This window comes from Solea senegalensis, linkage group LG13 (genome assembly GCF_019176455.1).
Source record: "Solea senegalensis isolate Sse05_10M linkage group LG13, IFAPA_SoseM_1, whole genome shotgun sequence".
NCBI lineage: Eukaryota > Metazoa > Chordata > Actinopteri > Pleuronectiformes > Soleidae > Solea > Solea senegalensis.
Genome location: NC_058033.1, coordinates 14,601,044 through 14,625,617, shown reverse-complemented (window position 1 = coordinate 14,625,617; position 24,574 = coordinate 14,601,044). Strand labels below are relative to the sequence as shown.

Here is a 24,574-nt window from a genome sequence, read left to right as displayed (position 1 = left end):
GGCAGGACTATTCAATTACACACTCAGTTGGGCCGCAGCCAGTAAGCAACAGGTGACGACAACGTACATCAAAAAGTGCATTTTAAAAATAAGAAAAGGACTAGCAATATACATATTTTGCTCATACCTGTCCTTTGCACACCTCAAAGTGCGTAAAAAGGTGCACAATATTAGCTATTAACTATTTTACATTAAAAATAAACGTGATTGTCATGTCAGGGACATCTCAAAGTGCATCATATCAGCAAAGGTGCACGATATTAGCATTTGTTTCTCTTTGAAATAAGATAAACATGTATCATATACGACCCACAGACATCACTCAATCAAAATCACAATTAACAACTTGCTCACATTATAAGGTGCTTAAAGAATGACAGGAATAACCTCAAATTAATGTGTCTGTATAGCTGAGGATTAGACCTGCATTAAGCACAGCCTTGGATGTCTGCTGCAAACGTCAACCGTCATTGAGTCATTGGTCTTTGTTTGTTTTTTCTTTAGAACAGCAAATTCAAAGTGGTATGGAATAAGCTATTTGTCCTGACCTCAAATTAATTTTGGACTATTTATTTGGACTTTGATTATCGTGATGTAGTTTAGAGGTTGTTGGTTTTTTTTTAATGAAGTTTTGTTTTTTGCATTGTGCTCTTGTATTTAGATTATTCTATTCTGTTTACTTCCTGTTGTTTCCCCTTCCACTCATTTCACTTCCAGACCTTGTTTTGGATAGTTTTGTGTCATGTGACTGCCTTTTTTGTTTTGCTGCAGCATTTTATTACATTTGTATTTTTGCTTGTTGTAGTGTTTATGGCTCCACCTTTTTCTTCGAGACACTACCTCTAACTTCTGACTCACATCTCCAGTTGTCTTTCATGACTGGACTTTATAATCCAATTAGCTTTTGTTGCTGTCATTTATTACCTCGATTCACAAATGCTTGGAGTAACCAATTCACTGAGTGTCTGAATGATGTTGTTAAAACCCTTTAACACACCTCGACACATTCTTGTGTTTTTGGCTTTTGGTGCATTTTTGAGTGTTTTTTTAAACAATGTTAACTAAAATACACTAACACACCTACACACAAAAATACTATATTGAAAACTATTCAAATCTCTTTTTCATGACAAAAACTTCAATTCATTAATATTTCATATGTATGATGAGGACTGATAATATATAATATCTGATAATAATTATTTATAGTTATTTTGTGTTAAAGTGAGTATTTTATGAAATATTATTATTATTAATTCATTAAATTAAGAATGCATATGAACAAATGTTTCTGCTAATCTTTCATATTAATAACCAGGCTGCACTAATCAAACCAGGTTGCATGAAGTATATTGAAAATAATTAATTTTATTGTGTTTTTTAGTCCATAAAATTAAGGTGCATCATGACAAAAAAAATTCAAAAATTATTTTTAAACATTCATTAATATTTGATATGGATATGGATATGGACAATAATCCACTGTTTTCATTGTTTACTAATAATCAGTAAACAACAACAGTTGTTTACTGATTATTATTTGAGAAAAGATAAACTGACATCTTACACAGGATCTGGCACACAGGAAGGTCAAATGCAAATGAATCAACCAACTAAAAAGACACAGAGGCACAAAGAGAGCTGAGGGAGAACAGAAACTGAAGACACGAGGGAGGCAGAGGACACAGGTGAAACACAGCTGGGTGGGGCAGGACGTCACAAAAGAAAAGGAAAAACTAGACAAAGACAGGACAGGAAGTTGCACACACAACCAGCAGACACGTGCGGTGAATTATATCAAAAGAAACCATGGAAATAAAAAAAAAAGTCCATTGAGTCTCTTCAGTTGAGCCCTGGGGGGAAAGTGTTTTATGATTTAACGATGAGGATGGAAAACATTGCCAGACCTTGTGGAGAATGGCATGTGCTGCAAGACTTGAATAGCATTGTGTACATGCAGTACTGTATGTACTGTATAAATGCCCTTGGTTTTTTATCAATATAGCCCTATCACTAGCTCTGTGGCTCCTCAGTTGACCCGTGTAAGTGATACTTGGCTGGTAACTCTACCTTGGTGTTTCAATCTGGAAAAAGGCACCAAGGACAAACGTGGTGCAATCTCAAATTGTGCCTGGAGCCATTTTGTTTTCTGGGTTTTCGTCTTCTTTTCTGCGGTGAGTTCTTTCTTCTGTCAGAAAATATCTGATTGACGAAGCTTGAAGCTACTGCTTTCTTATGATTCCCCAGTTTCTCTTTAAGGTAAATGAATGCTTCTTCTTTTTTTTAATCTTTGAATTTAGCCAGCAGGGGGCACACACTCACACATTTTCCTCTGTCCAACAACCTAACTGTACAGGATGTTTTCAAACATCCAGGTAAAATTCACTGAAACACAACATATGTAGAATTGAAACTGTTTAGAGACCATCGGAATGATTTAAATTAGAATAAATGATAGCCTGTTTTTTCTCTTTTTCTCTCCCTGTTGCCACGTCTTTATGGTAAATAAGAGAAACTTGCAGGGATTATGTGAATGTTCCTCTGTCAGGTCTTTGGAAATGCGACACTTTTCTGCAGGAAATACAAAAAAGGAGAGCAGCAGCACTCTGGCATTGTGAACAGGAAGTCAGCAGACAGTGATGATGTGCAGTGGCAGTGGGTGACCTTTTACTGGAGGACACACACTCAGCTGCTATAACGTCATCAGCACTGCTGCTGCAGTTCCCCCAAGCTGCCACTAGAGGGCAAATAATTGGCAGTATTTTTTTGTATACAGTATATAGTGCTGATGTAGACTATACACTCCTGACCTGGTGTTAAAGGGAAAATCCATCTTAAAACAATTTACATATGCTATTTTTTTCAAGTAAGAGCAGAGACAAGTGTTGGAACTAATCCATAATGGATATTTGTTCTCATTCACATGTAGGCAATATGCCTGTAAAACAAATGATTGTTAAAAATAAACTATACATATGCCTGTAGTCATTTCAGTGAATAAAAGACACTCTATAAATGATCACATCATGGTGCTATATTCAATTTAGCAAATGAATTAGATTATACATATACTGGGGTATATTACAGAATGAGTGTAATAATTGTATTTTTGGATGAATATATCCTTTACATTTCATACTAAGACATGGGAGCATCTAAAAAAATGCTGCAACACAATGAAATATTTTCATTGTGTTCCGTTTCTTTTGTGGTTATCTTATAACCTGTTCATCCACTTGACAGCGCTTCCCCCTATAACACCACTATCACCTGGCACTGCAGCCTGGATATGGTGATTTTCTGTCCGTGCTGTTTATCTAATGACCGTACAATAATAAGGTGGCCCCCTGACTCCTTTTGTGGCACAAATGTTTCTTGGTATTTATACATCAGCTGACACCTGTCCGGGGTCATGACCTGCAGTATAAGAAGCACCACAGGGTCCACAGCAGGCGTCTAAACTCACAATCACCGGCAACAAGCTTGGACAGCTACACTTAATAACATTATAAATACATTCGAACACGCACACGCAGTGTCATTGACATGGGATCTAAAGAATACAGCACCATTATGGCCGTTTTTCGTCCTCTATAAAGGGATGATCATGCAGACTCTGCACCAGTGTGATGCAGCCCCGCAGAAGTGCAGTGTCTGCAGCAGAGACTGAATGACCTTGTTTCAAGGTCGCAGTGACACTGCCGTCAGTTTTCCCTCTCGTGCACGCGCCGCGGAAGTCCTATCCCGCGAGCAAATCATGGCACACACACACACACACACACACCCACCCACAGCAGCAGCAGCAGCTCTGTCCTGCCACAGTTATTAGTTTAAACAAGACCTTTATTTATGTCATTTAAGGAGGAGATATACACTAAATGCTCAGAGTTTCTGCCTTTCTTACTTCTAAACCAATGTGTGTGTATGTGTGTACGCGCGCGCGCCAGCTGCCACCAGTCATGTTGCAGAGCGCATGCAGGGACAACCTATTTTAAGACGCATGCAAAATAAGTTAGACAGAAAAAAGGAAAACAGTTAAACTGGTATTATCCCGTTAAACATGTTTGGTCACACATTATTATCACAGGCAGTGAGTGCTAAATGTAAAAATCCCTCGACTATTGTCCTCATGTCATTGCAGATTCCCCCTGCTCTCTCTCTCTTCCTTAGCAACTGCTATGTGTGTAGTGAGCCCGGTTAGTGTCACAAGACCGACAGCATGACTACATTTTCCATAGAGGTGTGTGTGCTGGGTTTTTTCCCCCCTACAGTAGCAGTGCACAGTACAGCTTTTTGGCATACACAATCATTTAAGATTACTCTATTTACATCAATAAATCATGTATATTTTGGTAATTTTCTGTAAAAATGTGAATATCATGCAAGGATAAAGTTAAAAACAAACAAACCATCAAATATGTTAAAGTTACCCAATTACCAGTTCCCAATTGAGATTTAATAATTTCATATAGTGTGTGTGGGGGTCTGTTCTGATTTATTATGGAGTTGCACGACTGATTTGTATAAAGGAAAACCGGATGTGAGAGCATATAAATGAATATAGGCCTACTCCAGCTCTACTGGATCATATATATTATTTTTACGGCTCACAAGACTTCATCATCATCGTATGCTTGCATGCTGATGACGTTGGTGGAAGGTGCGCGCGTGTGTACGTAACGGAACCACAGTGGACAAGAAAAGGCACGAGAAACACAGACTGACGTCACAGCCGCTGCGTCAAGTCAGCAGGAGGAAGCCGGGAAGAGGCCGGAATTCGCCACACTTTGCGTGTATTTAAAAATAAAACCATTATATCTATGTTGCTTTAGCTAAAGATAATAACGTGGTGCTATCACGAACGTGTGAAGCGTAGTCCAGTAATTAAGAGTGACTCTCTCATATGAGGTGTTTATGTAGCTTTGGGGTGAAACTTAAAAAAAAAAGATGTCAAAAGAGTTTTATTGTGAAAGTCTGGTCATGCAGGAAGTAGCTATCTGACGCTGACATCTAAGTACATCCTCAGTTGTGAGAACCGAAGACGAGAAATTATAATAGGAAGCCACGGAGCCGAAGAGGCGGATTAGACAGTCTGTGTCGCCGCTCGTCGTTGTCGCTGTATTACACGGTAACATTCAGTGAGGAGATGTGAGTCACTCGGCGCCATTAAAGCGGTTCAATAAAGCGTTCGTGGACTTGGCAGCTGCACAGACTTCACTGACTTCACACTGAAGAGGAGATAAAACACAACCCTATGATGTTTTCACGTTTACCAGTAAGTGTCCTTATCCTCTGTTGACAATGCACCGACTGAGCACACACATATACAGATTGCGTGCTGTGTCTGTATATGTAGGCTGTGTGGGTCGTGTCGTGGAGATGTCAGCTGTTTGATGCGCATTCAAGATCCGCCTGACAGAGCTGTAAGTTCGCGTGGCCACGTTATTTGGAGAAGTGGTTTAAACGCTTTGTAATAATATGCAGTATAGCGTCATTTAACCTACTAATACACAATACTGTGATTAATATGCATCTAAATGCATGGTGGTTCGAGCTATATAGTCGCTTGGAAAACGCACAAAATGTTTCGGCAGCTGAATGTGATGCATTCACGGACTGTAGGTAAAAAATGTTTAAAATGGTTTGAATGGGATGCTACAGCTCAGCGCTCACTTAAAACACTTAGTCCTGTATGAGCGCACTTTTTCAACTATACACACTTTTTCTAAATGTTCCCCTTTTTGTCCACCACCAATGTCCCCTCCCTCTTAATCTCCATTCTGCCTGAACACACTGAACTATGCGAGTCAACCGAGCCTGCGGGACCAGGATTGAGATCGGCGATCTGAACGCATAATCCACTTTGGCAATTAACCTTTAACCGCTCCGAGATCAGTAAAGACAAGGTCACCTCTGGCTGCTGTTCTCGCCTCCTCCACTGTGCGCCGTGTTTAAAACCCTCTCACACTGACTTTTATGTCCAGTCAGTCAGTGCGATGCATTGTCCGTGTCAAAGACCACTGGTGCCCCCTAACTCAAACTATGATAAGAGGAGATAAAACCCTGTGAGACAGAAACAAGAGCTCATGCCTGTGCTGTGACAGTCTTTGTGACTTTTCACCTGTGGTGAAAAGTGTATTCAGAGTTGATATTTAGTACAATTAATATACATTTCATGCATGCCAGATATTGGCATGAATGCTGTTTTTAATTAAAACTTTGCTTTGTAAAATGAGGCAGAGACTGAAGCATTACTGTCTGACCCGCATTAGGGCTGCAACGATTAATTGATTATAAGAATAGTTGGGAATAAATTTAACTATGGATTAAAAAAATCAATTTATCAGTTTGAGTGTCTGTCTTTTCTAAAAAATTGAGACAACTTCTCTAGTTTAAGTGTCTTAAATGTGAATATGTTCCGGTTTCTTTGCTCTTCTTTGACAGTCAACAAACATTTGATTTTTTTACACCCTTTTCTGACAAACCAACTTATCAATGAATGTGTAAAATAATCAACAGTCAATCAATTTTAATATATAAGTGTTAGTTGCAGCCCTTGGTACACATATTGTTGCTTAAGTTTGAAGTCTGCAGGAAAAACAAGCAAACAACACTTTTGTCTCTGTTATTGATAGAAATGCTAAATTTAAAGACTCACAAAACAGTGTATGATGTTGTGTGTCTTATTAAAAATGTACTAGTTTGTAATTATTTACAGAGAGTTATCACCCAACTTCACGTACGACTTTGAGTGAGAGACAAGGTGTTGGCTGTACTCTGTCTGTCCTTCAAGCATTCCTGTGGCTGTGACCTTTGGAGTGTGTCGCACAGTGTAAGGGGGAGGGTACTCTAGCAGTGTGCAGTAATTTGGATACATACAGTGGGTTATGTATTTTTGGTGTGTTATGTGTACACATGTGTTACCACAGATGGAGGAAAAAAGTGCAAATATAAAAGTTTTGTCCGACATGTGTGGGGAATGGCACTGCTATTATTAACAGCTTTTATGGCCACTATGGCATTAGGAATAATAAACCTGGCATTTAAATGGCAAGATAAGATAAAAAGTAATTGTCTTGACTTCAGTGTGTCATTTTGTTTTATTTCGCAGGTGTCCTGAAAACTGCAGACTTCAATCCAAGCAATAGCACTGAACTACCACCAGGGGTGAGAGAGAGGTACAGGCTTTAAGCTCTGGCTCACTAATCAGGTAACATGCTCTCACATCATCATTTATGCAGATGAAATATTATATGCCATTATGTTTCAACTTCGTATATGCCTGCTATGGGTCGTTTCAATCAATATAATGTAATGACTTGAGCTGACAACTTTAATGTTGTCTTCCACAGTAAAAGGACATGCAGTACAGTATGTGGAAGGATAATACACCAAGAACAATGGAGAGTGGTTTATTTAATAGTGTTGCCATTCTCAAATATTAAGGGTGGCCACTGATAGAAGATGTAGAATACAGCCATTCATTTTGCAAACGGAAGACTGCATACACATTTTATATATGGCCTTTGGATAGAATATGACACATTTCTGTTGAAATCATTCAGTTCAACAGAGAAAAGCAGAAGCAGCTGTTCTGGCAGCTGCTACACAGACACCATAGACACCATAGACACCATATACCATTTGGTCTGTTGTTCTGAATTAATTTCACATGGACACATTGCAAGTATGGACTGTGGTTGCCCCCCACTCTCATCAAATGATAAATGAGATGTGTGGATTGGAAAGGAGAAAAGAAAGGTGATTGTGAGGAGAAAAGAGCAATCAAGGTATCAGGCTAAAGTGCTCAGTGATAATAACTATAATTTAAGTGCTACTTGGGTTTGGGATACTGTATGCAGCATGGCGGGAAAATAATAAGCTTCCAGCAGTGATTTTGATCCAGAGGAATCAAAGTTGTGCCAAACACGAGGGGAAAGCCTGATGCCTGACATTAAGTAAATCAAATAAAAACTGACCAAGTGAGTCAGACGTTTCTATTTATGACGTGGACTTGTTGTCAAATTTTGTCTGGCTTAAAATTGATAGCTATTATTCGCTTATAATTCCATTAACAGTAGGATTTTATTTGGTGCTGTTAATGCTGTCAATAAAGTCTTAATAATCTGCATAATGTAAAAGTGGTCTCCTTTAGATTCTGTTTAGAGCCTCACAACTGAATCTGTAGTATGACCAATCCCAGGGCAGTTAAGAGAAAGACTACACTACATGTACTCAGCAGAATGCACCTGTATCACTGGCCCCAACTGTCAATGTTGCAAATAAACCTTAAAAGGAGTCTAAAAATTGCACAATAAAAGCATTAAAATGTGTCTCATCAGCTGAAGGACAGGTTGACCAGTGGTTGGGTCAATGGTCATGTATAAACTCCCCATGAACCTTAGCAATATCAACTATTTTCCCAGTGATCCTGCCTACTGCCTACTGCAGCTTAATTATGGACATGCTTTATATTGGCCTTTGCTGAATTTGCAATAGAAACTGGGGATGAGCTGATCTAATACTCAGTATTGGTAACAGTACAGTAAACACACAAACTGGTGACTTGTAAAGGAGTTATTTTCGTTGTACTGAATCATTAGAATCAGTTAATTAAAAACATTTGTTCAGTACCTCCTCCATGATCGGAGAACAGACTCGGTCTGACAGTCACTGAACTGAAATACAGCAGCAGGGTCTGTGATGTGGCTTGCTGCTCGTGATCGCAGGCTTTCAGCAGTGCTGTCACTAAATACACCAGACTCCTCTGTTAAATATGTAGATTTTAGACATTTCCTTGCTAAATGTTGGAGATTAATCCACATTTTCAGCATTTTCTACAGTTCGGCATTGTTCACTTTGATTCTTCAACATCAGGCAAAGTATCATCTCAGCTCGCTTGGATCCTGAGCAAGTACTAATAAAAGTACCAGGTACCATCGCTAATGGAAAAGCAAACTAACCGTGCCGTGCCGAGTCGAGTCACGCGAGTGGAAAAGTGCCAAGTGTGTCATGCTTGATGCAAGAATACTTTAGGCAGGGACCTTGCTTTACGAACAGACAAACCAGCCACTAAATGCTTTTCGAATTTTAAAGTGAAAAGCTGATTACAAAACAACAAAATCCTTTCTGGATTGAGATCGGTGAGTCTCGCCAGTAGATGACTCATTCTCACACACTGGACCTTTAAAAGTAATAATAATAAAAAAGGAGGGTGATTCTCACACACAAAAATTGTCATCTCTAAAGACCACATACATTCCACAATATCACCTAAAACAAATACCTGCTTTGGTGTTCCTCTATTATAAGACCAGAACAGAGGTTAACAAATTAAATACATAAATAATTAGTGAAGTTTCATGTCAGGTAATGTAATGCTGCTGGTTGCATTGGCGTGTTAGAGCTCCAGCACATCCATCCTTTTATCATTTACCAGCTGTTAGGGAAAGCCGATTGTAGCCCGGCCCATCTCAACCTCAGCCAAACACGAGCTAGCGGCCGCTGGCAGTCTGGTCTGGAAGCGGACTCTCTCTGTGTCAAACCTGTGTCATGTTATTACACCGTGGTGACGCTTAAGTCCTGTACTAGTCGCCGTTCTCAGGTAAGACGCGCTCTAGCCAAGGTTATTGAGACAAAAATAATCCACTGTCCCGGGAGGAGAGCGAGGTCAGCCAGGATTAGCGCTAGCTGCTGCTAGCCTAGTTAGCTAAAGGGATGGCTAACCTACAGTAGTATGTTGTTGGTAAAGCTAATGCTAACGTTAACCCAAACATGCTGGTACATTAAAGTACACACGACACTTTTTTATGGCGAGTTAAACGGAGAACGACGCGCCCCAATTACGTACACAGCTTATATTTTGCTTTCACCAAAATAATCAAACAGCCATTCATCATTTTGGTGGCATAACATTTTAATCACGCTTCTCATTTGCCAAAGCAGATGTCGAAGTGGCCAGCGGTGCACATGGTACATTCAGTCAGTCAGTCAGACAGACAGACAGGCAGGCAGGCAGACCGGGATCTGTGCTGCTTTGAGAGCAAACTCATATCTGTCCTCCTGTATCATTACTACCTATGGCACTGACTGACCCTTTCCCAGGACTTGTAAACTCCGTATGAGTGAGGTAAACTTTAAACAGGGTTGTGACACCCTCATCTCTTGTCAAATAGGACTACAATCAGGTCCAGAAGGGCAAACTCCAGTTTAAGTGTAGGACTAGCAGTCACTATAGGATTAGGTAATCTGCCTTGTCAATAAATTTAAAATGATCAAAGCTTTTGGTTTGCATTTGATGATCTAGCAAGTTACTGAATCAGTGTCTTGATATCAGGTGAAAGGGCCTTAATTCATACTTACTGTCTTATGTGTAAAGCACACAAACACATGTACCTGTTTTTTACCTGTGTATCTTGTGCATTAGGTTTGATTATCTTTAGTAGTAGATTGATAATTGATTATGTGTATATCTTTGTGCAAAGATGTGATGGCATATTGTATATAAAGTGTATAACTAGATAAACCCCTTGGAGAGTGCAAACCTTTGCCATAGGCTATCTGTTTCCCACAGTGTCACTTTCCTATCTTGCAAGCTTAACAGTTTTTTTTATATGTTCATTATCTAAAATCTGAACCTATATCTATATCGCCATTAAAATCAAATAATTTCTTCCTTGGGTCATAACCTACATCCCCAGGATACATCCTCCAAATGTATCCTGGGGATGCATTTGGATCCCCAGGATACCTACACCAAGCCTCCTTGGTCTGCAAACTGACAGACAAACAGCTTCATCAACATATCAGGACTCAGTCTGAGGCTATTCAGGGTAAAGGCTAATGTGTGTAAAGGCTCTAAATGCCTTTAGCTCACTGTGGTGAACTCGGCAGTTTAAAATATGAAAGTAAAACTCTTTCCAAGCAACGCTAACCCCAAAGTGCAGTATATGTGTATATATATATATATTTACTTGTATCTATATATTTACTTTTATATATACATATATGTATATATATATATATATATATATATATATATATATATATATATACACATACATACATACACCAAACACCCAGTCAGTCCTCCAAACTAGTCTATGCCAAGCATTAAATAGTCTGTGTCGGCAGAATGAGTGACTGGAGCTTTGAAATGTCCATAAGCATGTTTTTGAAAAACGTAATTATACAGTATGTACTCTATTGTAATACACAGCAACTGGATTATGAGCCCAGCTGATGCAACAGAAAGTTGTTAAGGGGTTGGTAATTGCAGTATGTATGCTTGAGAAAATCACCATCTGGTCTTAACTGCATTAAGACTATTTAGACTGCATCTTTAATTGTTCAAGTAAACTTCTCCATTAAAGGGATAGTTCAGGTTTTTTGAAGTGTGGTTATATGAGCCCCTGACACAGTCAGAGGTGACTGTACTGTGCGTACACTCGGCCTGAGACATTGAAAACAAGGCTGCTGGTGTGGACACAAGGAAAGCAGATAACAGCCACGTAACAAAATACTCACCTTATTAAATCTACAAAACATAAGTGTACACAGTCTTAAGAGTATGTTACTCCTTTATCTCACTATTTTGGCACTTTTCCACTATACAGTTCCTGCACGGCTCAACTCCACTCGGTTTGGTATCGCTTTTAATTGCTATAGAACCTCTTCAACGTGGGTGGAGTCATCATAGCACCACTGCATGAAATTGCCGTGGCGTTGTTATATTTGACAGACACAAACCAGTGACTAGTGATTTTTAAAGCAGTTATTTTCGTTGTACTGAATCATTACATTTGTTTAATTAAAAAGATTTGTTCACATTCGTTCGGTAACCAGAAGGTCGTCGGTTCAAATCTCCACCCGGCCAAAAAAGGGCTGGGGTACCCCTGAGCAAGGTACCCAACCCCCAATGCTCCCCGGGCGCTACTCAGTGTGGCAGCCCACTGCTACTAATTCTAGGATGGGTCAAAATGCAGAGGAATACTTTCCCTAAGGGGATTAATAAAAACTAACTTTAATTCCTGCATGACTGGAGCAACTGAAATATGGCTGAAGGGGTTGTGATGTGGCTCACCATTCGTGATCATCGCTTTCAGCAGTGTGGTCACTAAATACACCAGACTCCTCTGTGAAATGTTGAGATTTTAGACATTTCCTTGCTATATGTTGGAGATTAACACACATTTTCAGGATTTTTAACTGATTAGTGCATGTTGTCAGGATTTTTAAGTCTTTTCAACTGATCTACAGTTCGGCATTGTTCGGTTGGATTTTTGTGTCAGACGTCGCTCTCTCGACTCTTCCAGTGACAACACCTTCTGCCAATCAGTGGCTGGCAGTCTGTCTACGTCACATTTAGTATAGGCTCAGCTCGCTTGGAACCTCGCCAGAGCAGGTATTAAAAAAAGTACCAGGTACTTGCTAATAGAAAAGCAAAAACAAGTCATGTTGAGTCGTGCTGGAACTGTGTAATGGAAATTATTAACTGAGCCATTTAAGTGGTTAAAATAATATTTTCCTTGTATGACAGTCATGTTTGATATAATAATTAATTTTACTTGTTTGTGGAGATGATGAAACTTGTCCAACTCGCATAGTTTGATTACTTCACTGCAGGGTAGCGTGGGTTGATTTTTGTAATTAGTGGGATGTAAAGTGTTCTCAGGTGCCCACGCAGTCTGAGTGACAGGTTCACAGAAAATGCAGGTCTGAGAACTACATGCCTGACTTGAAAACATGCATGGCTAAATCAGAAACTAATGGTTTTGAGTTTTTAAGCCTTCCTGTTGAGGATATAAATAACTGAATGGATCTTCTGATGACCTATTGATGTAGTAGAATGACTCCTGGTGCTGCCCTTGGCCAGGCTGACTATGACAGATGAGACATGCATTTTGTGTGTGAGAAAGGAACTGGGAGCCACAGTGGGGTCAAAGAGCAATGGTGCACAACACTAAGTTAATGGTATTAAGAGAAGTGGAAAAGAAACTTATTACTCAGCTTATTAATAGGGCTGACTGTGCACAATACTGGACTAATGTCAGACCAGGTATTGGTACTGGTCTGACACTAGTTCAGTATTATCCAAAAAACGTAAATATCATATAAATGCTTCACTATCAATGTCATGTGACCATAATGGGAGTGAGAAGTGAGGCACTTGCAGTAATCACGTCAGCTGTGTGTACTTCCTTAAATCAGCTGAGTGTGGTTTTGTTTGGGAAGAAAATGTAAATTAAAAGCAGTAGCAGTATCATGAGCATTATATTTCTGAAATGGCTGGTTAAGACTATGTCGCATATGCATCAAAACCGCTGTTTTATTAATGGCTTGGTAGATGTAAAACAACTGTATCAAATTATATTGCTAGATAGTATACTCACCATTGTAATTTCTGTTTTGGCATCTGCACAAAAAAGTGGTATCAAGCCAGCTCAAAGAATACTTCCTAATGGGAAACACTGAGGTTTTGAAACACCTTCAATGCTTTGAGTGACACGTTGCCTGTACAGTCTGTTGTTGCGAAACCCAGTGAAAGTGACCCTGAACAAATGACCAGAAACACAACTGATTAAAGTTATGCTGGCTGCAAGAGAGCCAAGAACAACAAAAAAAAAAGACTAGGTGTTGTACAGACTGGCAAAATATACACTATCTGTTATGTGCCATCTGCCGGTCTGTGTCGCTGCCCACCTTGGAACTGAGAGCACTGTTGCAGCCCCTAGGGCAGCACACAGCTGTGTTCCAGTGTTTGTAGCTGCTGTGATTCTGCATCAGGCAACTGTTTTACAGGGCGATAAAGGAGGATCATGACCTAAAGTTTGGACCAACAACTTAAACAAAGAAAGCTGAGAAACTGTTATGGCTATAACAATATAAAGTGTATGTTTGGACCAGCGGTCTGCAGTTTAATCAGTTCATTGATAATTGAGTAATCATTTATTCACTATGTCTTGTTTACCTCTGAAGTTGTAATGGGCCTAATTTGTAAATTGTTGGACTTTACATGGACTGGATAAAAACAATAGAAACAGTTATTAGTTTAAGCCATAATTTTGCAGTTTTTCATATGCAATCAGTTTATTTGTTTGTCTGCAGTAAGTTGCCATAGTTACTCACTAAATAATTTTAGAAGCGCAGTGTTTATATGAAGTTATTGGCAGGTAAGCCAGTGTGTTACTGCCTAACTTAAAACACAAATGATGTCCAAGAGGGAAACCTGGGCTCTGGGTATGAGCATGGCGACCTTGTGGTCACCTTGGCTGTTTTGCAAAGATTCAAAACTGTGGGGAGGATTTCAGGGCTATAAACTTTATTTCTCGTTATAAAATCTTCGTTTAATACTATTAAGCACTTCTGAGGAACACAATGGCACAGAAAGACACATACTTGAGTTCTGCTGAAGAATAAAAGAAGGGAATTGCAGGACCTATATAATAATAAAAATATGGTTATTTAGTACATTTCACAGCCCATGCTTCCTGGAAAGATAAATGACCACCATGTGAAATAACCAGGACACACCTGGATGAAATCCTTATCAGTGAAGTGTAATTCAGATTATTTTCCTTTTTCTTCCCACTGAAGGTAAGTGTAAACAGGTTAAAGGTTAGATTTAGATTCAGCAGCTGGTGTATAGCTAGTTATGGTAAATTACTGGCACGTTTACGTCCTCTTTGAGTTCAAACAATACAAATTAGTGATATTTGAGTGTGTGGTGAGTGTTGGTGCTATGAAGATAGCCTAAAAGATGACTCTATGCCACTTTTTTTATATCACAACCTTGATTATTGACCGGTTCTGATATCAGTCAGATACATCTGTATCTTCTGTATCATCTGTTTACATCTTTTACACTGCTAAGCTGTCAATAGCAAATTTGTGCCGGTGCATTTACCACCTAGCTATAACCAAAATAACACTTTTCTTCTTTCAGTTAAAAATAAGTCCACACAGCTGACAGAATGACTGCAGTGTAGCAGACATGTGCAGCCCTCACTCACATTCTGGTCACAAGACATTGATGGCTCATGTCTCTTTTTACAGCCTGTGCCATAAATGTTCATGTATTTTTTGATTTTTTTTCTTTTTACAATATCCAATCCAGTAATTTTGACCAGTATCTGATCATAACGACTCATCTCTAACAATAACGTCATAAAAAAAACCTGAAACTGTAACTGAAATTATTTGACCTTTCTTTGTTTAATGTCTCCCCTCTAGACGTCATGTCTTCCAGGGACCGTCGGTCAGATGTCTACATAAAGGCAGAACCGAGTAGCCCAGAGGGAGGAGGGGGAGGTCGCATAAGTCCCGGCGGAGCCTCATCGGACTCCTCTCAAAGTGGAACCAGAGGAGACGGCACCAAACGGTACTCGCCGCCACTCTACACGCCAGCTCTGCGTTGTCACTTCAAAGACGAGGGAGGTGATGGAGCAGAGGAGGGCTCCACTGGAAATGGAGCGGGGCGATGCAAGTACGCCCTCAGCACGCTACCCAAGAGGCTCTGTTTAGTATGTGGAGATGTGGCTTCAGGTTACCACTATGGTGTGGCATCTTGTGAGGCCTGCAAGGCATTCTTCAAGAGGACCATTCAAGGTTTGTTAAACTTAAGTGTCTGCAGATCTGAACCGGCAATGACCAGTTTTAGAATTTAAATCTTGTTAAATTGGACTGCTCTCTCTCCTGTTATAGTTTTTCTTACATATTTCAAACGCAGAGTAGAAAATTAAATATGGAGGGATTTGTCCACATAGAATTGGAATTTTTAAAATCTGTTCTGCCAACTCTTCATAATACACAGTATTTTTCTACATTTAGTTCCACAAATCCAATCCAATTTATTTATAAAGCACATTTAAAAAAAAACATAAACAACACCAGTTGACAAAAGGCTTTTATTAACTAATCAACCATAAGAGCAAATTTATTTACATTGTAATGTGGGGATTAGGTAATTTGGACATAATAAATTGACCGTAGGTGTGATGGACTGGCAAACTGTGCTGCCTTTCGCCCTATGTCAGCTGAGATTGGCACAGCGCCCCCTGTGACCCTCATGTGGAGGGTAAAGTGGTAGACGTTGGATGGACGGATGATTAAATCTGTGAAAATATTGTTTTTTAGTGAGCACTGATATTAATGCTATATGAAGTATGTCATTACAAGGCAGTTTTCATTTATAAAGCACTTAATTCATACAAAGATTGTATGTATTGTATGGATTGAAGGTGCTCGAACAAATAGCATAAGAAACAAAGATTGAGAATAGTACAACCATTAAAAATATGTTTGAATGTGAAAGAAGCCAAACAAAAGGGAATTTAAAAGGGAAATAATAATAATAAAGGTAACATTTTCATTTAAGAATAAGAAGTGTCTCAGTCACCCCTCTAATCTTGTTATTGTTATCTTGTTAAACTTATTGTATATAGTGTAATAGCAATCAGAAAGGTGTTTATTTCAATCGAAAAGGATTAATACGTTCATCGGATCCAAAGCGGAACTTGTTGAGATGTCCCGTGTTTCTGCTGTGCTTAAAATGCCTTGACAAATCCGGCAGTGATAAAGGACCCACATCATGTCTTAATGGTATTATTCTTTATCATGCTTCAGCACACCGTCGCTACAGCCACTCCATCTAGTTTGTACTGGGCTGCTAAACAAAAATCTCAGTTGTGTAGCACAGACTGCACAGTGCATACTATTGCGATGGAACATTTTGTTGGCAGGTAGGCGTAGATGGCACGTATAAAAGCGTCTAGAGATTAACAGGTTGAAGGATGGAGGTGGAATATCATTCATATCTGTAATTTTCAATCATGCTCTCAACATTTTCTTCTGTCCCTTTAAAGGTAACATTGAATACAGCTGTCCAGCATCAAATGAGTGTGAGATCACCAAAAGGCGCCGAAAGGCTTGCCAGGCATGCCGCTTCACTAAGTGCCTCAAAGTAGGCATGCTGAAGGAGGGTGAGCATTGTCCTCAGCCTGTCATTGAATAGTTATTTTAATCATGTTTATTCTGTTTTCCCAGCATTCATCTTAATTACTGCGTCTCACCCATGTAGGAGTTCGTCTCGACAGGGTCAGAGGTGGAAGACAGAAGTACAAAAGGCGTCCAGAGGTGGAGAATGCAACATACCAGAGTGCTCCTCTGCCACTGATGAAGGAAAATGAAAAAGGTGGGGTTAGCTTTTTATGAGACATTGCTCAAGTACAAGTCATAATTTTTTTTATGGTTTTAATATTAACTGTAGGTGCCACTATTGCAACATCACAAACATGGAGCCAGCTCACACTGTATTTGACATTAGACTCTGGTTAAAGGAATGGTATTTGTTTTATTGCTTCTTTTCTGTGGTTAGAAGTATGCTGCTGCTGGACTGTTAATTAGTTAATTGCTGGTTAGTACCATATTTTTACTACAGCAGATTTAAAAACAACATAAAAGTGGTCTGTTTATTTGTGACCCCTTCCTTTTCCTCCCCTGAGTGAGATGTGATGGAGGGGTAAAACATCCAGTGGCAAGAGCATAAAAGGAATACATAAATGCCTTAAACCCACTTGATTCAAAACAGCACCATCTACTGGCAAAAAGTAATAGAAAAAAAGGATGTTACTGTTGAAGTGACATCCTTAGGTTTTTTTTTGGTTTTTTTTTCAAATGTGATTGTATAAAGTGCTGATGATGGCACTGTGCCAGAACCGAGCCTGAGACACAGATACTCACACTTATTGAAAACATGGCTGCCACTGTACACAGACTTTTGTTTTTAGATTTTATCTCCAACTAGAAAATTGAGTTTATAAAACTCTCCTGCACCAAAGGTCAGAGAGAAATTCAGCATTTTTATCTCCCTTGGATGCAGGAGCTGTTCTCATGTTGCCTCCTTTTAATTTTATCACTTATGACGATTTTCCACTAGCAGTTATTTTGCTTTTGATTTTTATAGTACCTGCTCTGGCGAGGTTCCAAACGTGCCCAACATTTAGCAAGGAAATATCTAAAATCTTAATATTTATCAGAGGAGTCTGGTGTATTTAGCGACAGCACTGCTGAAATTCTATTATAGCAAGCGGCAAGCCGCATCACAGCCCCTGCCCCTCTATTTCAGTTCAGTGACTGGGTCAGGTGGGGTCTGTGCTCCAGTCATGTAGGAAGTACTGAACAATTCTGTGAGCAAATCTTATTAATGAACTGGTTCTAATGATTCAGTACACCGAAAACAACTGCTTTACAAGTCACTAGTCATTAGTTTGTATGGCAGTTTCATGCAGCCTTACAGTGATGACTCCTGGATTTCAGCCATCAACGCTACTGTGTCAGTACCTCATATAACAACAATTAAAACCCACAAAACTAGTCAATCAGCAGGTCTCAAGCTAGCACATGAAATGATAAGGAAGCAGGAATCTGTGTTTTTATTTGTGCATCATATATTCACTGTTTTGCCTGGTGTCACAGGATCCTCCAACATCATCGTCTCTCACCTCCTAGTGGCAGAGCCGGAGAAGTTATTCGCCATGCCCGACCCTCTGCAGCCTGACACAGCCCAGCGAACGCTCACCACCCTCTGTGACCTCGCCGACCGCGAGCTGGTGGTCATCATCGGTTGGGCCAAACACATTCCAGGTAAGTGGCGCAGAGAGTAGAGCATGCACTGACAGCAGGTGGAAGAGATGCAGCGATCCAGTCTCACTGACCCCAGGAGGAAACATGCTTTGTCATATTTCAGTCAGGCTTTGACTTCTGAATTTATTTTTTCCAGAACAAGAATACTAAAGATTATAAATGGCCTGTGTGAAACTGATTCTGGTGACATTGTGAAGGTTAGAGGTACAACAAAATCAAGTGTTAAACCAAACCCATCAGATTAAATCAAAAGCAAATAAATTAACTGGTGTGTATTTGCATGCATCTGCTTGTGTGTGTTCGGAGAGCAGATGCACAATAGGGGTGGGAATATCAGGGTACCTTAATTTGTCGCTGCATATATAGTTTAGTGAATGGGCAGCCCATAGCCAAGCGGAAATGGCCACACTGTAATACTTCCATATGTCAGGAGATGGGGTGCAAGGTCTGAGCAAGGTCTTCAATCCCTATTCCTCCCGTTTATTGGACATGATAGATATAAATATATATATATATACACTGAAGTGTTTAATAGAGACTTTAGTGGTAGTGGGGTTTTTCTATGCAGGCTTTTATGCATGTAGAGACAAAATATTAAGAACACACAATTCTTAGCTGAGATGGGCCGTCATGTGACTACAGAGCAGACAAAAGTAAGAGAAAAGTAGTGTGTACTTAATGTGTACTCTTGGACGATTCCATGGAATCACCATGAATGTTCTGTGTATTGATATTTTCAATTCATCAATTCATAATCTTTTTCTTGTGGAATAAGGATGCACTTAAAAATCACTGTCTCCTCCTTCCTTGTCTTTCACTTGCACTCATTGCAATTATTTGTTTTTTCCCCACCTCTGTCTGTATTACAAACTGGAGTTTGGTAACCAGCTCTCAACAGCATGTACTCTGTTGTTTTGCCACTATAAAGACAAAAGACCAGAGTTTGCTTTGGCTAAAAAGTGCAAACACTGCCAGTTAGATTAATAATCTCATGTTCTGTTCTGTGCAGGCTTCCTGTCACTTTCCCTCGCAGACCAGATGTCTGTGCTGCAGTCGGTGTGGCTGGAGGTGCTGGTGCTGGGTGTCGCGTACCGCTCTCTTGGCTGCGAGGACGAGGTGGTGTTTGCAGAGGACTTTGTCCTCGACGAGGAGATGTCGCGTGTTGCAGGACTGACGGAGCTAAATGGAGCAATTAGTCAACTCGCTCGCCGCTTCCGCTCGCTAAATGTGGACAGGGAGGAATTTGTCATGCTAAAAGCCATCGCACTGACTAACTCAGGTACAATTTGTTGTGTGGTTGAACAATTATGCCCAGATATAGATTATAGTACTTGTATTTTTACTTGGGTCTTCATCATCATCTCTGGTTTATTCTGTGTTATAGATTTTAATTTCATTTTTCATGAACGGACCAAAACAGAAAATGTTTGGTGTTGTTGCTCACTGAACATGCTGGTAATTTTTAAAAAAAATAAAAAATAATTGACTTTGAGAGATTTTATTTGATGTGTGTGTAAAAGACCTTTCTTTTTTTTTATTTACAGAAATGTCTTTTATCGTGATAGATAATTTTCCCATGTATATTTTAGTTATGACTGGGGTTCGCAAAAAGGTCTTTCTGCATGGAGTTTGCATGTTCTCCCCATGTGTGCGTGGGTTTTCTCCGGGTTTTCCGGTCCAAAAAACATGCAATATGGCGATTAGGTAAATTGGACACTCTAAATTGACCTTAGGTGTGAGAGTGAATGTTGTTTGTCTCTATATGTGGCCCTGTGATGGACTGGCGATCTGTCCAGGGTGTGACCCCGCCTATCGTCCTATGTCAGCTGAGATTGGCACAGTACCCCCGCAACCCTCATGTAGAGGATAAAGCGGTAGAAAATGGATGGATATTATAGTTATTTCATAAATTTCACCTGACATACTCCTGTAAATTCTCATTCATGGTAATATTTAATCCATTATGTCGATGTTCTCCCTGTTGTTCCATCAGACTCTGTTTACATTGAGGATATGGAGGCTGTGCAGAAGCTGAGGGACCTCCTCCATCAGGCGCTGCTGGAACTGGAGTGTCAGCGGCGCCCGGACGACCCCCAGCGCGCAGGACGCCTCCTCTTAACGTTGCCCCTCCTCCGACAAACTGCCGGCCGAGCTCTCACCACATTCTACAGCATCAAAACCCGTGGAGGTGTACCCATGCACAAACTGTTCCTGGAGATGCTGGAAGCCATGATGGACTCTCCCTAGAGCGGAGATCGGCAGAGGCTGAGAGGACGTGATGGGAAAGACCCAACAGAGATCTGATCTTCTAAAGTAGATGAGTGATATAAGAGAAAGGACAGTTGTCGTAGCGAGTTAATGAAAATGATCCTTTGATCCTGCGTGAAGAAAGAAAAAGAATACAACAAAAGAAAAAAAACAAAAACTCATGTATCGTCTCTAAGTGGGAATGCACTGCTTAGAATAAGATGTAACTGCCAAACTGCAGTTAAAGGCTTCAAGATCCCCAGAGTGACAACACATCAATCCCTAAATAGTTTCAACTATTTCCATGGCGTGCTCCCTCACGGCAACAGTCTGCAGTTGTGCAGCCACTGAAGAACACTTAGACGCCTAAGAACAGACTGCTACTACACGGTTCCCGAACTTTTTAAAAGATAACGCAGCATTTACTCATGAAAGCCATGATGAAATGTTTGGCAAAACAGGACTTGAGGGGTGCAGTGTGGTGTCAGATTGATGTGCACATGGAGTGCTTGTATTAACTATACTTTAGTGTGCCATTGTAGGCAAATTCATAGGAATTACTTGCAATATGTTAAAAGCAATATAAACGACTTCATTAGTGTCTGTTGCAATTTAAAATGTGGATAAAAATGGTGAGACATCTAGTTGTGTGTGTGTGTTTGTGTACATCAGTAGTTCTCCACTCTCAGGACCCCAGGTGCTAGCTTCTAGCGGAGCCAGCTTTGGATCATTGATACCAGGTGAGTTGGCGTAAATTAAAAATAAACCTGGTTAACAAAGAGAACAGCAGCAGCACATTTTGGGGTTAAATGCTGGAATTGAGAACCACTGGTGTACGTAGTCGGAGCAGGATTCTATACGAAGTTGATTTGTAGTCCAGGAGAAGTACGTATGAAGACTGTGTACTCATAACATGCTCCTCTTGGAAGGTCATGTTTAGTCAGTGTTGTATGTAAATCCCTTGGACACACCAAGAACTGGCTTCCATATAAGGAGGCGTGTGTGTGCTTGTGCTGTCAAAACCAATGAGCTACACTGAAATCAGGGAAGAATGCAGCTCTGACATGGAAGCCAGTGTGGCAACATTAGTGGTTAGAAATGCATATTCTTTTCTCTTTTTTTTTTCTTTTTTTTGGTCTTCATCCTCTCCTCTCACTAGATCCAACCATTTTTATTGTCTGTGCTTTTAAAAAAAGACAAATCCGACTTCATTTGTGGGATGTAACGTATAACACTAATCCATGATGTATAATTTATAGGTTTTATGCTGCATTTTCTGCAGCAGTGAAGATCACTGCATACAAGGCACCGCCTTTCTGTACGTAGACGTGTCGAACTTGAACTTGTAAGTGCCCCTCGAAAGGGCTGGAGGCAACGAGAAATGCAACATACGCAACATCTTCCTTTTTTCGGATGTTGAAACCTTTTTCTGACTGCGTTCTTTTACGTCCCACTCGCTGTACAGCAGGTTTGTATACTTGCAATATAACTGATAATTATAGTGCGCTTCAGCTGCAGCGTCTGATGGCAAAAAATCAGATCCCTGAAAATAATAGCGTCCACGGGAGTGTCACTCTTTTAGCCATGTACAGTTCCATTTTAAAAAGGCAGAAACATGCCGTTTATAGTGAAAGATGAAAAGCCAGCACGTTCTTCAACTTCCCCACATTTGTAAAGACTTGAAAAAAAGACTTTTTTTTCGTACGTTTTCCTTTCTAGGATTTAAAAGGTATTTTATTTACATTGTGACACACTGTTGTGGGTTTGGTATTGGAATGAAGCTCTTCATTCATATTTTTAATGCAAATTGTTTTTCTTATGTGCAGCCGCTGTGTGTTTTTCCGAAAGCTGATGGTCACTTAGGGATCAATTTACACGGCTCTACAGATGCAGCTGCATAGTGAGGTTGTGGGGGGTGGGGTGGGGGCTACCTCAGGAGGCAGCGCAAAACCACATGGCCAAATAACTGTGGGACACACAAACATTATGCTTCATCTTTTGACTTATCAAATTTAAATTTGAATATTCGGTACGTTTGAATGTCCTGGAGTTGTTTTTCACAGCTGTTTTCGTACATTTAAGATAGTGTTTTCCGCAGGATTGATGGTGCAAATTGAAGACGGTTCATCTTGTGACACGCGGGTTTATCTGGCAAGATTTTTCCAATTCACTGATTTGCTTTCTTAGGCTGCAGCTTACATAGTCCTAAATTCCTAAATAATTATAACAATTTTGGGGGGCTCTGTGATTTGTTTACTAACCTAATTTCTCGAATAGTGATCAGATTTCTGAAACGAACAAATGCATACGATACACGCCTGGGTTGAACTAAAGCTTTTAAATCTTTGTCTGTCACGCAAGGGTAATTTTCTTTCATTAGCATACAAATATGTTTTAGGTACGCTGGTTTGAGGTGAAGACGGGGTCATGTGCATTGGCACTGTTAAAAATAAATTTTTTTAAAAAGTAATTTGTAGTTTCTATTAAATATGTATGCATTAATATAAATGAGCAATACAATAAAGTACCAAACCTCACACATTTCCTTGTATAGCCACAGTGTACATTTAACATTGCCAGTTATAATGAAGAATAGCTACTAAGCGTTATATTATTTAGACGTTCAAATCAATGTTTGTATTTTGAAAGACTATTTAAATGATTAAATTCTATTTTTTACTCAATTTACTGTTATTTGTTGACACTGCTTTATTTTTGTGTGTGATATTGGCTGTGAATTTCTGTGTAGGCTACTTTTTTTTTTTCCATTTTAGAGAAAACGGTTCGATGTCCTTGTCTAAACATGTCCACATAAAAACATCACTGTGAAAAAAAAAGTGAGATCTTCCACTGCCTGTCACAGGGAGTGGACTATTGTAGGTGCTTTGTGTTGTGTAATAAACGGACACACCACCACCACAGCATATCATTGGTCTCATCTCTCACTGTGGAAGTTTGTGTTTTGTGTGTTTGTGTGTGCTGCTTCTTCATTGTATGAGGGTATTACAGTCGTGTTGAAACTATCAACTTCACAATGTTCTAACTTTCAGAAAGTGACGAGTTAGACACAATCTTATTAAATGACGAGAGACAGTCTATAGACATGAGATTGACATGACAAATTGCATGTCACAAAATAATTGTGAATCACAATGTCATTCCAATAAGATTTTTTAAAAAGATAAATAAACAAATCTTTTTCATTCATATTTTTAGTCAACAAATTTAAAGTGATTTGAACAAGATCATTAAATCAATTTACATCAAATAGAACTTAATGTATTATAAATCCTGAGGTCCTAGAATGACTGGAAAGATACAGGCTCCCCCTTGTGGCAGTTAGACACCATTTCAAGTCACTCATTACATATTAACAATATTGTCCTTTCATAATTATCCTGATAATGAAAAAAAGAAAACCCCTGAGTTAAACTCTGGTTACTCAGAACACAAGGTGTTCAATCATAGCAACAGAGGTGGAAAGTGATGAATTTAATCACGTTACTGTAACAAAGTAGGTTTTTTGTATACTTGTACTTAATTAGGTTATTTGGAAGTACTGTACTTCTCTACATTTTAAATCAATTAAAAAAATACAATTGGCACTACTTAGGTCCCTGAGTGTAAACGTTAAATCATTGTGACTTACCCATTTTGACTGCTATATTACGTGTTTACATATTTT

The 24,574-nt window shown here is 39.5% G+C and overlaps 1 protein-coding gene across 2 annotated transcripts; it reads left to right on the top strand.

Annotated features, from left to right (window-relative positions):
* Positions 1 to 5,007: 5,007 nt before the first annotated feature.
* Positions 5,008 to 23,813, top strand: esrra (estrogen-related receptor alpha). 2 transcript variants are annotated; one of them, XM_044042340.1, is made up of 8 exons: positions 5,008 to 5,275; positions 7,112 to 7,210; positions 15,232 to 15,606; positions 16,863 to 16,979; positions 17,078 to 17,191; positions 18,475 to 18,642; positions 19,652 to 19,921; positions 20,636 to 23,813. In XM_044042340.1, the coding sequence occupies exons 3-8, from the start codon at positions 15,237 to 15,239 to the stop codon at positions 20,887 to 20,889; spliced, it is 1,293 nt and encodes a 430-aa protein (XP_043898275.1). In that variant the 5' UTR covers positions 5,008 to 5,275; positions 7,112 to 7,210; positions 15,232 to 15,236; the 3' UTR covers positions 20,890 to 23,813. The 2 variants fall into 2 exon arrangements, with proteins under 2 accessions (XP_043898275.1, XP_043898276.1); XM_044042341.1 differs by lacking the exons at positions 5,008 to 5,275; positions 7,112 to 7,210 and adding an exon at positions 9,259 to 9,604.
* Positions 23,814 to 24,574: the final 761 nt, after the last annotated feature.